The 13,274-nt window shown below is 42.6% G+C and overlaps 2 protein-coding genes across 2 annotated transcripts; both read right to left on the reverse strand.

Annotated features, from left to right (window-relative positions):
• Positions 1–926: 926 nt before the first annotated feature.
• On the reverse strand, positions 927–1,979 carry LOC142623455 (uncharacterized protein At5g65660). The gene is made up of 2 exons (XM_075796874.1): positions 1,629–1,979; positions 927–1,435 (listed from the first exon to the last, which is right to left on the reverse strand). The coding sequence occupies exons 1-2, from the start codon at positions 1,860–1,862 to the stop codon at positions 1,265–1,267; spliced, it is 405 nt and encodes a 134-aa protein (XP_075652989.1). The 5' UTR covers positions 1,863–1,979; the 3' UTR covers positions 927–1,264.
• Positions 1,980–7,029: 5,050 nt separating this feature from the next.
• LOC142625310 (uncharacterized) lies at positions 7,030–7,614 on the reverse strand. Its single transcript, XM_075798989.1, has one exon. It carries the CDS (start codon positions 7,612–7,614, stop codon positions 7,030–7,032), a length of 585 nt encoding a protein of 194 aa, XP_075655104.1.
• Between the last annotated feature and the right edge of the window lie 5,660 nt (positions 7,615–13,274).

Here is a 13,274-nt window from a genome sequence, read left to right on the forward strand (position 1 = left end):
ATTAATGGGTAAATTTATAATATTTTTCTATGAATTCTTGATATTTTCATTTTCTGTCTTTATACTAAACTGATGAAGTTTAATTGTTAAGGCATACAATGAAAAAGAGAAAAAAGAGATGCTTTCTCTAACCAAACTTAGGGCTTCTTGTCAAATACGAATTTTTGATATTAAGATATCATCAAAAGCAAAAGAGGTCAAGTCATCCCACCTCAACAAGGTATATTAAGAAGGGATTTATCACTTACTCCGTAACACTAACTATCGTATGTAGTTTTGATATTGATATGTGCATGTATTCCCTTGTTTCATCCCCTTCCCTTATATATATATATGTGTGTGTGTTATACAATATTGTCTAAAAAAAATGCCCTTTTAGGCCTAGGAATGTATTTATTGCCAAAATGCCTTTTTTCTTAAAACATAGCAGACCACATAGATAATTGAATGAGTGACTAATGGCTTTTTACCTAAAATGAGTAATTACCTTTTGCATTTCTTTCCCTTAGGCTTAAGAACCACGCTTCTTATTCAGAAAGAGGCATATCAACTAACTCATTTGAAAGATAATGATAACTTATCAACTATCATTATGAGCAGTGAGCACATCAAATACGATTATCCTTGCAATGAAAAAGTAAAATCTTGTGGGATTGCCTAAATGATGACAGTAGACAAAGGAAAACATTACATTGAATTTTCGAAGCCCCAAATTTGGAGTGGTCTTGTCATCAACATATAGAGCCATTTTGCCTATTTTATTGGCCATATTCTCAGTTCAATTTGGGAAAATTCTGCTAAAACTTCGTAGATTTATTAAAACAAAGGTTAAAGGAAATTAAAAATTTTGAGATTGGTTTTCCATTCCAAATTGTGGGATTCAAACCCATAAGGATACAAAGAGAGCAATTTATACGCCAATAAAGTAGAAACAAAGGACTATCATGTCAATTAATTAATTAAGTTCTGGGTGTCTTAAATTTGAAGATCCATAAAAGAACCAACAAAACCAAGCGTTGCAACTTCAGCAACCAAATTGGATTTGTATGGCACTGACTGATCAACTCTCTTCCCTCTTTAAATAATTACAAAATTTACTACAACACTTGGATTAAATGAAATACTGTAGTAAAAATTTACAAATCGGCCTGTTCTAGTTGGCTAATAACAATAGTGGTAAACCTAGTGCTTTTGCAGGGGATTCGAAAGTAATATTTGCTTCCATCGGTGTCACACATAACATATACAACAAATGGTCACTTTGCTAGTACAAAGGCACTGGTAGACGTGGTAGTGGCTTTGGTGGCTTTTGCACTTTTACCACTACCTTTTCTGGATGTGGAGGGTTACATGGACATGGCATTGCTATGAACTTTGGAATCCGATCCCCTGGCATCAATACAGGCAAGCTTTGGCTTTGATTTTGCTTCAAACCCTGTTTCCCCCACACAAAAAAAAAAACAATTAGTATAAACAAAAATAAGTAATTACTGACAGTTCTTACTTATTATGTTATACTGTTTTGTGGGTTCTCTTTTTTTCTTTTTTCATAATTTGATAATGAGAATTTTGTTAGCAGAAGTATCAGTTGAGCTACAAAAGTTTTAGAGAGAAGAAGAAATTAATACCGTGGTTGTGGGCTTAGGTTTTGAGGGTGAAGATTCGATATCAGACTCAGAATCATTGGGTTGGTCTTGAGAGAAAGAATCACGGAGTGCTTTGAACTTGTCCCAATGATAGCAGCAAGAGAAGATACCACTCAAGCTGAAGATGATGATCAAGAGGAGGGCTGTGCCCAGAGGGAATCCCAGGGACGGACGAGATGCGTCCACCTGGGGTGGTGAAAGATCCTGACTCTCCATCTCTTGTAATCGATGCTGTTGTTCCTGTTCCTTCTCTCATGTGTTAAGACTGAAGAGGAGGAAGAGGTTAAAACTATATCTATTTTTGAGAAAATGGGGAGTGTTCTTTGAGTTTGAGGCATTGTGGAAATGGAGAGGGAAGTGGGATTTTATAAAATTGAGAAGGTGAAGAGAGTACGTGTAAAGGTACGAACGGGGCCATGGTACGGAATAAGGATGGGGGACCACATGCGTGGCAACTTCTGCTTTTTTAGCTTTGCTTTTTTTTCTGCTGTTTTCTTTGCGGGGAATAATGAAAGAAATGAATTAGAGTGTAATAATTTTATAACATATGTGAGTGCTGAATTTAAATGCAAGAATGTTGTGGGATTAGGTGTGAATTTGGGTGTGTTCGTGAACGGATTTGAGTAGAATATTCCGAGAAGCAGCAAGGAGAGGTGGAATGGAATTATTATGGGAAAAAAAGGCAGAGCAAACAGTGGCTATAGTCCATATGTGAATGCTTGATATGGATTTTGAAAAAAGGCCCCATTAGCTGGCAAGTTACTAATTAAAATGGTTGCTTGTTTCTTTTTTTTTTTTGGGTCTGTTGGATTTGGTTTGCTACACTGACACGGTAACGCATGCTTATCACGATGTGGTGACTAAAAGAGCTCCACAGAAGTATTTGCCTATTTGGTGCATATATTAGATCTCCAAGTAATAAGAGTTTGACGGCTTTGCTTCCTTCTAAAATAACCTATTTGTGATTATGTGTGTAAGATTGGCGTTCCTAAATTGTATACATAGAAGGGTAATCATTAAGCAATTTATCAAGTTTGAATTTTCAAAAAAGCAATCTCGTACCAGTGCTATTTCAACAACAAGAGAATAAATGAAGGAAATGATATAGTTAATGCAATAATAAGGTGTGAAGAGGTTAAGAGGCACCAATCTAGCCATGTGTAAAACGGAGCTGTTCGTGGCCCGTTGCAACATAAATAGAATCAATAGATGATAGCCTAGAAAATGTGCCGTGTGGAATTAAAATTCTGAAAAACTCTAACTTGTCTTCTGATTTAACCCTCTCCTGCCGAGAGACATGGGCCTCATGTTATTATCTTTTTACCTTTATGACTTGGACTTCTTTTAGTCTTCTTAATTTTGTAGCCGGAAAAGCGACGTTTCAAATTTTGTTTTCATTTTTTTTTTTTAATGAACATTAAAATTTGGTTTCATAGCATCTCTAAACCTCCAGATTTTGATGCCTTTAATAGTATCTCTTTCTCTTAGAGCATTCACAGCAGTGGAGCTAAATAGCTATATTGCTATTTTAGCTCCACTCAAACCCCAAAAACCATCCTGCAGCAGTGGAGGCAAAGCTAAAAAAATTTAGCTTTGCGCTACAGTGCTCATGTATCAATACATGAGCACTGTAGCTGAGAGTTATAAAAAAAAAAGAATTTTTTATTCGGCCTCTCTCTCTCTCTCTCTCTCTCTCTCTCTCTCTCTTTCAGTCACTCTTGCACTGAAGCTTTCAACTCTCATCTCCTCTTTCAACTCTCTCAACTCACTCAAGCTCACCGCCGCCGGCCCGTCACCGACCCACGCCGTCCGAAGCTCTCAACTCTCTCAAGCTCACCGTCGCCGAGACCCACGCCGTCCTCTCTCAAGCTCACCGTCGCCGAGACCCACGCCGTCCGAAGCTCTCAACTCTCTCAAGCTCACCGTCGCCGAGACCCACGCCGTCCTCTCTCAAGCTCACCGTCGCCGAGACCCACGCCGTCCGAAGCTCTCAACTCTCTCAAGCTCACCGTCGCCGAGACCCACCAGCTGAGACCCACCGTCACCGACCCACCGCCGAGCAACCCTCTCAACCTCAGACCCACTCCGTCCCAAGCTCTCAAACCCACACCGTCACCGACCCTCCAAGCCGCCGATTAGCTCAGACCCACGCCGCCGATCCTTATGAGTTTGATCTCGGGTTTTTGGTTGAGCTCACCGCCGATCTTTTATCACCGTGCCTCTCTCTCGTCTCTCATTCACTTTCGAAAGAAAAGTTCGAGGATTGAAGAAATGAAACAAACAAAGAGGAAAAAAAATACGGGTATTTGGGAGAAAACAACAAATAAGATAAAAAAGAAAAATAAAATAAAGAATAATAAGAAAATAAAATTAAGTAATGTTTTATAATATTTTAGTAATAAATTTTAAGAGGTAGATTATTAATATTTAATATTGGTGAGAAAAAATAATTTTTTTGATGGTGGCGGTTGCAGTGGTGGTGGCATTGCAATGGCGGTGATGGTAGTGACAAGTGGTGATGACAGTGTGATTGTTGTTTATTGTAGATAATATATTATTCTATTACGTGGCGGCGGTGGCGGCGGTGACAGTGGGCGGCGGTAGTGATTGCGGTGGCGGTGGAAGAGTCGGTGGCGGTGGTGGTAGTGGTAGTGATAGTGGTTGGTTGTGATTGTTATTTATTGTAATGAATATATTATTTTATTGTAGTAGATATATTATTTTATTGTGAAGTTTATATTATTTTATTGTGTTGAAAGTTAAAATAGATCCACTGCTGCAGCATGTTTTGTAAAATGTATAGGTAAAATAGATAAAGTAACTTTTTGTGAAGCTAAAAAGCTAAATTTTTAGCTCCACTGCTGTGGATGCTCTTAGATGGTAAATTAGGTAATTCCGTAACTCACAACCTAATTAAATATGCTAAATGTGCGATCCAAAATAGGGTTGCTGGGCCTCAGAGGAGTTTGGGCTCACAATCTATTTGTATAGTGGGCTTTTGGATTTCCTACCACAGGTGGCGCTATGCTCGGCAGGCCCGTTTCTTGAGTCTCTCCTCTTTTCTCACTAACTTTTCCCTTTCTTCCTTGGGGAGGATTGATATTACTTTCTCTAGTCTTTTCCCTCTGAAATTGCCAACCCCTCCAACTGAATCTTCCCTGCCTACCGCAGACTCCCTTATGCAGTTCGGCTAACAGTTCTTTAGCCTGGCTAGGGCGAAGGCACTGCAGGTATAGCCCTTCGAATGATCTGCGATATAGCTTCCAGTCGGCAGATAACCAGTACCGAGCGGAAGTTCGCTGTACTCTGGCTACCTCTTTCTCATCTTCCGGGGCTCGATCTTCTGAAAGGAAGTCGATGATTGGATCCATCCAGCACTTCTCGGCTTCAGTGACCTGTAGAATCAGTGTCCTGGTGGCAATACTTGGCTCGGGCACCAACTCCACCCTGGTCAGCCGAGGTACCTCGTCAGCTATTGATGATGCTAGAGTTGCCAAAGAATCAGCGTGCCGATTCTGTCCCCGGGCTATCTGCTCGATCTTGACTGCCACAAAGTTACCCATCATCTGTTTTGCTAGCCACGGATATTCTATCATCCGGGGATCCTTGGCCTCGAAGTTCCCTTGGACCTAACTTACTACGAGGAGGGAGTCCGAGTATATTTCTACCTCCTTTGCCCCCAAATCCGTGACAACCCTTAGTCCTGCTAGTAGAGCCTCATATTCGGCCTCACTATTAGAAGCCCTAAAGCCTAACTTGAATGAGTGTTCTAGCTTCAGATCTTCCGGGGTGATGACCACGATCCCTGCCCCTGCTCCAGCCGCATTGGACACTCCGTCCACAAACACCTTCCATGGCTTGACTTCTACTATAAGGTTATGTCCATACCTCTCGGCGAAAACTCGGTAATAAAATCCACAAGTACCTGTCCCTTCACTGAGTTCCTCAGATTGTATCTAATGTCAAAGGAGCCCAGTCGAGTCCCCACTTGGCTATCCTCCCCATAAAGTCAGATCTCCTCAACAATGACTGGAGCGGGTACTCGGTCAAGACGTGGACTGTGTGGGCCTGAAAATAATGGGGTAATTTTCGGGTGGAGTGCACAAGTGTCAGCACCAGTTTTTCCAGTGGTAAGTACCTGGTCTCCACGTCGACTAGCGTCTTGCTGATGTAATAAATCGGGAGTTGTGCACCATTATCCCTCAGTAGTACGGCGCTCGCTGCGTGCTCGAATACTGAGAGGTACATGTACAAGTCTTCTCTCGGTTCTAGGGCTGACAATGTCAGTACCCGGCCAAGGTAATCCTTTAGATCTTGGAAGGCCCTGTCACACTCCTCGTCCCACTGGAACCCCCTCCACTTCTTCAGAAGTTGGTAAAAAGGCTGGCATCGATCAGCGAACTTGGAAATAAATCGGTTGAGAATAGCCAGCATACCAGTAAGCTTTTGAACCTCTTTCGGATTGCCCGACGGTTTGAGACATTTCACAACTTCAATTTGATCGGAGCTGACTTCTATCCCCCGTTCAGTAATCAAATAACCCAGGAACCTGCCGGATCCAACCCCGAATGCACACTTATCAGCGTTGAGGCGCAGCCGGTGTCGTCGGAGTATCTCGAACACTTCTTTCAGGTCGCCAACGTGCTGTCCTTCTTGCTTGCTCTTTATCACCATGTCATCAATGTATACTTCCACCGTCCGTCCAATCTTATCCCTAAACATCATCGTCATCATTCGTTAATAAGTGACTCCCGCATTCTTCAAACCGAACAGCATCACGATATAGTGGTAGTTAGCATCGGGCGTTAAAAATGCCGTCTTCTCCTAGTCTTCGGCAACTAGGGAAATCTAGTGATAGCCCTGGAAAGCATCAAGGAAACTCATTCTCGAGTGCCCGCACGTAGCGTCCACAATTGGTCGATTTTTGGCATCGAAAACGAATCCTTCGGACATGCTCGGTTCAGATCGGTAAAATCAACACAAACTCTCCACTTGCCGCTCTTCTTTTTCACGACCACGTGTTTGCGAACCATTCTGAAAAGAATGTTTCCTTTATGGCCCCCGCCTCTCTCAGCTTCCCCACTTCTTGTTTGACGGCTTCCACATGCTCCTTAGGAGACCTTCTCGGTCTCTGTTTCTTGGGGGGGCACAGAGGATCCACATTCAGCTTGTGAACTATGAACTCGAGGTCGACACTAAGCACCTCATATGGATTCCATGCAAACACATCCACGTTTTGTATGAGGAACAGTAGTAGCTGCACCCTTTCCCCATCGTTCAAGCCTGCCCCTATCTGAATACTCCTTTCACTTCCCGGTAAGATCTTTACGCTTACCAAATCCTCGGCAGCGTTGGTCCCCTCCACTTGGGGATTCTGTAATTGCTATAGGGGTGCCTTCTCGGCTGATTCCTTCTTTTCTGTTTGTTTGATTGCCGTGGCTACCAAACACTGTTTAGCCGCTTGCTGATCACCCCTTATTACTGTAATCCCTTCATCAGTTCGGAACTTGACTTTTACATGCAAGGTGGACGACACAGCCCCTATGTCATGTATCCATGGCCTTTCGAATATTGCTGTGTACGGTGAGAAAGAGGCGACCACTATGAACGTCACCATTACCTCCCTGCCTCCCATGATAACTGGGAGCGAAATCTGCCCTTCTGGAATCACCATATGCCCATCGAATCCCATTAAAGGTGTATCATACTTGGATAAGTCCCCCTTTTTCAAGCCGAGCCCCCTGTATAGGTCCGGGTACATTACATCTACGCCACTCCCTTGATCCATCATTATTCTCTTCACTATAAACCCCCTTATTTGAGCCATGACTATTAAAGCATCGTGGTGGGGCTGAGCAGTACCTTCCAGGTTGTCATCGTCGAACGCAATGGGTTGTCTACTGTACCTCGGCTTCTTACTCGGGGGTTGTTTGCTCACGCTTCCTTTCGCTGACACCACAATCAACATCCATTTTGCTGTGGGTGCTCTAATCGCCCTCGGTGCGGCGTGGATGACCTCTATCACTCCCAAAGGGGGTAGGAGAGGGTTTCGATGCAGCCGATCAGCCTATCCGGTCTCTTGATTCCCAGTCTCCACCAGAAACTCTTTCAAATGCCCCACCTTCACCAACTATTCCAGGTGATCTTTCAACACCCTACACTGCTCGGTGGTGTGCCCTTTATCCCTATGATAGGAGCAATACAAATTCTGGTTTCTTCTTGACGGGTCGCCCGCCATCCTGTTCGGTCGCTTAAAATACGGCTCATTTTTTATCCTATTAATGATGCGGTGTACGGGCTCCTTGAACGTCGCGTTGACTCTCCCAACCGCAGGGTCGGGCTCTTGAATTCTCAAATCCTTCCTGTGTCTAGGGTTGAAGCCGTTGTTCCGAGGATAACTGATTATCGACTCCTTCCCTTTGGACTGTAGCCGATCATCTTCTAAGCGCTTGTACTCTTCGATACGCCTCATCAACTGCCTCATATCCTCGGAAGGCTTTAAGGTCAACGATTCTCTTAGCTCGGATTCTTCGGGTAGGCCCATCCAAAAGGTGCTCACCGCGATCTTTTCATTACCCCCGCCAATCTCGTTGTACAACTCCTAGTACCGACTAGCGTAGTTGTGAAGGGTCTCTCCAGCCCCCATCTTCATTGATAGTAACGCGTCCACGGGTTGCGGCACCTGGCTGCAAGTCATGAACCGCACTCCGAACTCCTAGATCAGTTCCGAAAAACTATGGATAAAGCCCTCCTTCAACCCGTTGAACCACCTCAAAGCAGTGAGCCCAAGGCTCGAGGGGAAAACCTTACACATCAATGCGTTGTTATGGGAGTGAAAGGACATCATCTGAATATAGTGACTTACATGTTCCACCGAGTCTGTCTTCCTAGTGTAGGAATTGAACGGTGGGCTTGCGAACCGGCTTGACATAGGCGCGCTCTCGATATCTCTAAAGAACGGAGACCGGGCAACTTGACACAATGCTCAGCTCATGGTATCCATGGCCGTGTTACGTAGTCGCTCAGCGTCGGGGGAAGTTGATTCACGGTCCGCATACTCTCGCGAGCGGTCGCGGTGCCTATGAGACCCGGATTGATGAGATCCTGCCTCACAGTGATTCCTCACACTTACTGACCTTTCCCTTCATTCTCCCTAGTCCCTTCTCCTGCGTCGGCCCCGTGCTTGCAACTCCAAATCCCTTATCGCCCTGCGCAGGCGCTCTAGCTCTTGGTCCTTCCGTTCAAGCTCCTGGTCTCTTCTGTCAAGGTGGCTGCAGCCCGAGGCGTCAGACATTGTCCGGAGGGTTTGGTACGACCCTTTTCCGGGCCCAGACTCTTCTACCTCCTCATGCCTTTTGTCCTCCTGCCTTTTTTGCCTCCTTTCTCGCCATGTAGACCCTCGCGACGACCCTCTAGTGCCGCTCTCTGCATGGCTTCTCTGTCCGCTTCCAGACATCCTTACGAGCGTGCCAAGATAGCACCACAGCTACGTAGGAGTTTCCCACAGACGGCGCCAATTATGCGTTCCAAAATAGGGCTGCTAGGCCTTAGAGGAGTTTGGGCTCACAATCTATTTGTATAATGGGCTTTTGGATTTCCTACCATGGGTGGCGCTATGCTCGGCAGGCCCGTTTCCTGGGTCTCCCATCTTTTCTCACTAACTCTCCCCTTTCTTCCTTGGGGAGAATTGATATTACTTTCTCTACTCTTTTCCCTCTGAAATTGCCAACCCCTCCAACTGAATCTTCCCTGCCTATTTATAGCCAAACTTAGTGGAACAATCATGATTATTCCCCTGGTGGGTGGAATGAGGGGTCCAATACTATTACCCATAAGTGGGAGTTTAGTTGGGAGTGGGAGGAAATGAGAGTGGCATTGGAACTGGCTCCACCGCTGGGTTTGATACTCGGCAGGGGCGTTTCCTAAGCAATGGAAGGGAGGTCCAATACCGTTTCATCTAAGTGGATGTTTGGTGGCGGGAAGGAGATAATGATAGTGGCGTTGGGACTAACCCCGCATGTAAGTTATGTGCTCAGCAAGGGCACGTCACAGGCTGCGTTAAGCACTCCGAGCTCAAAACTCTTGGACGGCACGTGCGTTACCATGTGTGATCAGCGCGGGGCTCTTATAAGAGTTAGTCTTCATGGGCCTTAGGGCGATTAGGCTTGACAGGGGGTGAGGCCCGTACACTAAATATGTTAAAGGTTTAGAAATGTGAAGGAAAATGTTTCTCTACATCTGTATTCTGTTCTTTCAGCTAGTTTTTGTTCAATAAAGTTCATAGGTTTTCTTCTTAAAAAAAATGTTATGAAAGCGGTAGACCAACCAAGAAGATAACCTTACACAATTTGGGAATATATACCAAGTAAAATTTTGGTGTCTTTTCTCAAATAAATTAATTAGCCAAATTTCACTTCAACAACAACAACAACAACAACAACAATAATAATAATGCGCCAATTTTCAAAAAACACAATTTTATATTTTAGATAAAGTTTAACTCCAAACTATTTTAAAGTACAACCTTCCAAACCGACTTAAGAGGCTAACATGTGTCAAAGTACTCGACTAAATTTAACCTTCAATTTCAAGATTCGGCATGTGAACTTGAAAGTGACAACATGAAGCTGCATTCGGCACCCCATGTAGAGAATTAATTGCTTGTACACTACATGGCACTCAATAGCCATGTGAAGGAGATGAAATGTCCTACAATTTTTTTATTTTTTTTTATTTTATACAAGATAAAATTTTTACTCTATCATAATCTAAGTGTATATATATATATATATATATATATATATATATATATATATATGTAAAACTTCCTTTTAGAGATTTGAACTCGGCCGTTATCCCCACACCCCACAAGCAGTTATACTTGTAGAGTGACTACCGCACCAAGAGTGTGCGGTGATAAATTAAAATTTTTGGTAAGAACAGAAATTTGTCAAGTGGAAACAGAGAGTTAAAGCACCAAAATTTAGAGCCCGTTTGGTACACAAGTTTAAACACATGTATACATATTTTCAATTTTTAAACAACATTACACATATTTTTATACACTTTTTTACATACATATATTTAAAAAAATAAATTTAAAATTATTATTTAAATACACGTATCAAACCGCCCTAAAAAAAACCTGCAGAGAGGGACTCTCCCGATATATTGCAACCGACTAAAAAAAGAAGATACTTCAGTTTTACCTTTATCCTCCGTGCAAAGTACACACGCCTGGACCTGAAGTACAGCTAATATATGCTATTTCCACAACTTCACTAGTGTATAAATGTGCAAATGTCTAAATAACTAGATATTCACGTAGGTCCAGTCTCAATTGTGATTGATAGCAACATAAAGGTTTGCTAACCAAGAATATATGCCGTGGGGATTTGAAAGTTTGAAAATTAAAATGTCGATCCTGTATTTTAACATAAACACCCCTCTTGAATCAAATCATACAAATTTATTTTTGTCGATATTTCTTTGCGATGTGGAGCCTCATTTTTGTGATTATCCATGCGAATTAACTAATACTTTTTCTTAAGCTAACTTTAATAAAATTGGTGACCTTTTAATTTAGCCACTTACATTGCATCTTTATGTAATGGCCAATCAAGAATTTGATTGCACTTTACACTTCTTTGTGGTAAAATACTGAAAAATAATGGAAGAAATTTTAGGTGAAGAAAAAAAAAACAATTAAAAGGTTACGATCGACTTTATTGACAAATAATAATTAAAAGGTAACTGGGTAAGTTACAGTCCTTAATTATTTTTATTTCCAAAAAAAAAATTGAAAGAGGATTTGATGAAGATTTTATGCTACAAGTGAATTGTACGCAAAAACTCAGCTCAAAAGGAATAGTTTGACCTAATTAGATCACCAAAAGAAAATATGGAAAACCATGATTAAGCTCAATACACTTAATTAACATTTTCTGCTAGCTGTAGAAAAAAAACAGGCATAAAACAAAATGCACGTCATTTTCAAAACCTTGGGCACCTTCGTATGTCTTAGTCCAACCAACCAGCCCCACTGAGATTGGCTTGCTGCCCAAGAAGGGCACTTATATAGTGCTTCCATATGCTCTAAATGCTGATTATACCCCACCTCTCACCTGTGAGCGCATGTGCAACTTCATCGTAGCTTCCTATTGTTCTTATCCTCTTTGACATATCAAAAGCAAAAAAAAGAAGAATATATACCCTCCATTTTAAAAAAGAAACAAGCAAAACTGGTTACTGTACTTTTTTTTTTTTCTTACAACACTTTTGTGATATACACTGTGTACGTACAAAATGTAGTCACCCTCACTCACTAATTCTAGAACTCACAAGTCACAAGTAACTATGTATAGTGTATACCAGTTTAGTTTGAAAAAAAAAAAAATTGTTAACATATATAATGTTGTGGGCTTTAGGCCCAACTAGTTTACTTGTTTAGCACTCTTACTTGTACTACACTCATATTTACTTGTACTGCACTCATATGCCTCCTATATAAAGGCACTCATGTATATTCTTTCAGTGAGAAATACAATACTATTAAATTCAGTATTTCTAACATGGTATCAGAGCCACTGCTCTGACCTTTTCTTAGCAGTCTTGTTTTTATTGGTGTAACTCCGTTCTCACATCGCTTCCGCGTCACAACAACTGCGCATGACCTTTCGCCGTTGAACCTTCGAAGTCTTCAAGACATCGTCCTCGGGTTCTGACCTGCGGCCGCCGTTGAGGAGTCCGAACACCGCAAAGACCACTGCCTTTTTCGGCATCGCCGTGAATATTGCTCCGAAAAATTTTCCGAAGGTACCACGAAGATCGTCTTGCTCCGATCTATCTTTTTCGTGAAAACCTCACAGTTATCGGAGTCTCCACGCGCCCTCACGCGCCGCCAGAAGTTTCTGCACTGCAGTTCACGCACCCACGCGCCGCCACGCGCCGAACCGAGCCGCCACGCGCTGCCACGCGCCGCCACGTGCCTGCTCACGCGCCTCCACGCGCCATACTGATCCTGCTGACGTCAGCCCTAGCCACGTCAGCCTGCCACGTCAGCTACCGTTGACCGTTGACCGTTGACTTTTCTGGAGTTGACTTTTTCAGTCCAGGTTCTCCTTACTCAGTTTTTCGCGTAGATTTCATTTTTGCAATCCATTTTTGCATATTTTGCTTCTAAATAAAGAATAAGGACAGGTCTTCTTCCTTTTGCAACAATCATCACAGACAATCTAGTAAACGCTTTTGCAATTTTTGCAAACGTTTTGGCCATAATATTGAGACTTGCTCGCAATGATAATCGATGTTGTTTCAGGTTCTTCTGCCACTATTGCTAACATTGAGAGTGTCCAACCAATGGCTCCCGTCTTTGCACAGTCTAAGTCTTCAGGTCGCACTTTCACCATGACCACATATGACCTTAAAAACATCATCGTCAATGTCATTCGTATGGTTGGTAATGCATCTTATTCCTCTTCTCTCTCAGCTTTGTCCGAAATGTCTCCTTCCTCTTGGCTTATGGATTCTGCTTGTTGCAATCACATGACACCTCACTCGTCCTTATTTTCTGAACTTAAACCTGCACCACACCCTCTTACTATTCGCACAACAAATGGTTCCACAATT

This window comes from Castanea sativa, chromosome 2 (genome assembly GCF_040712315.1).
Source record: "Castanea sativa cultivar Marrone di Chiusa Pesio chromosome 2, ASM4071231v1".
NCBI lineage: Eukaryota > Viridiplantae > Streptophyta > Magnoliopsida > Fagales > Fagaceae > Castanea > Castanea sativa.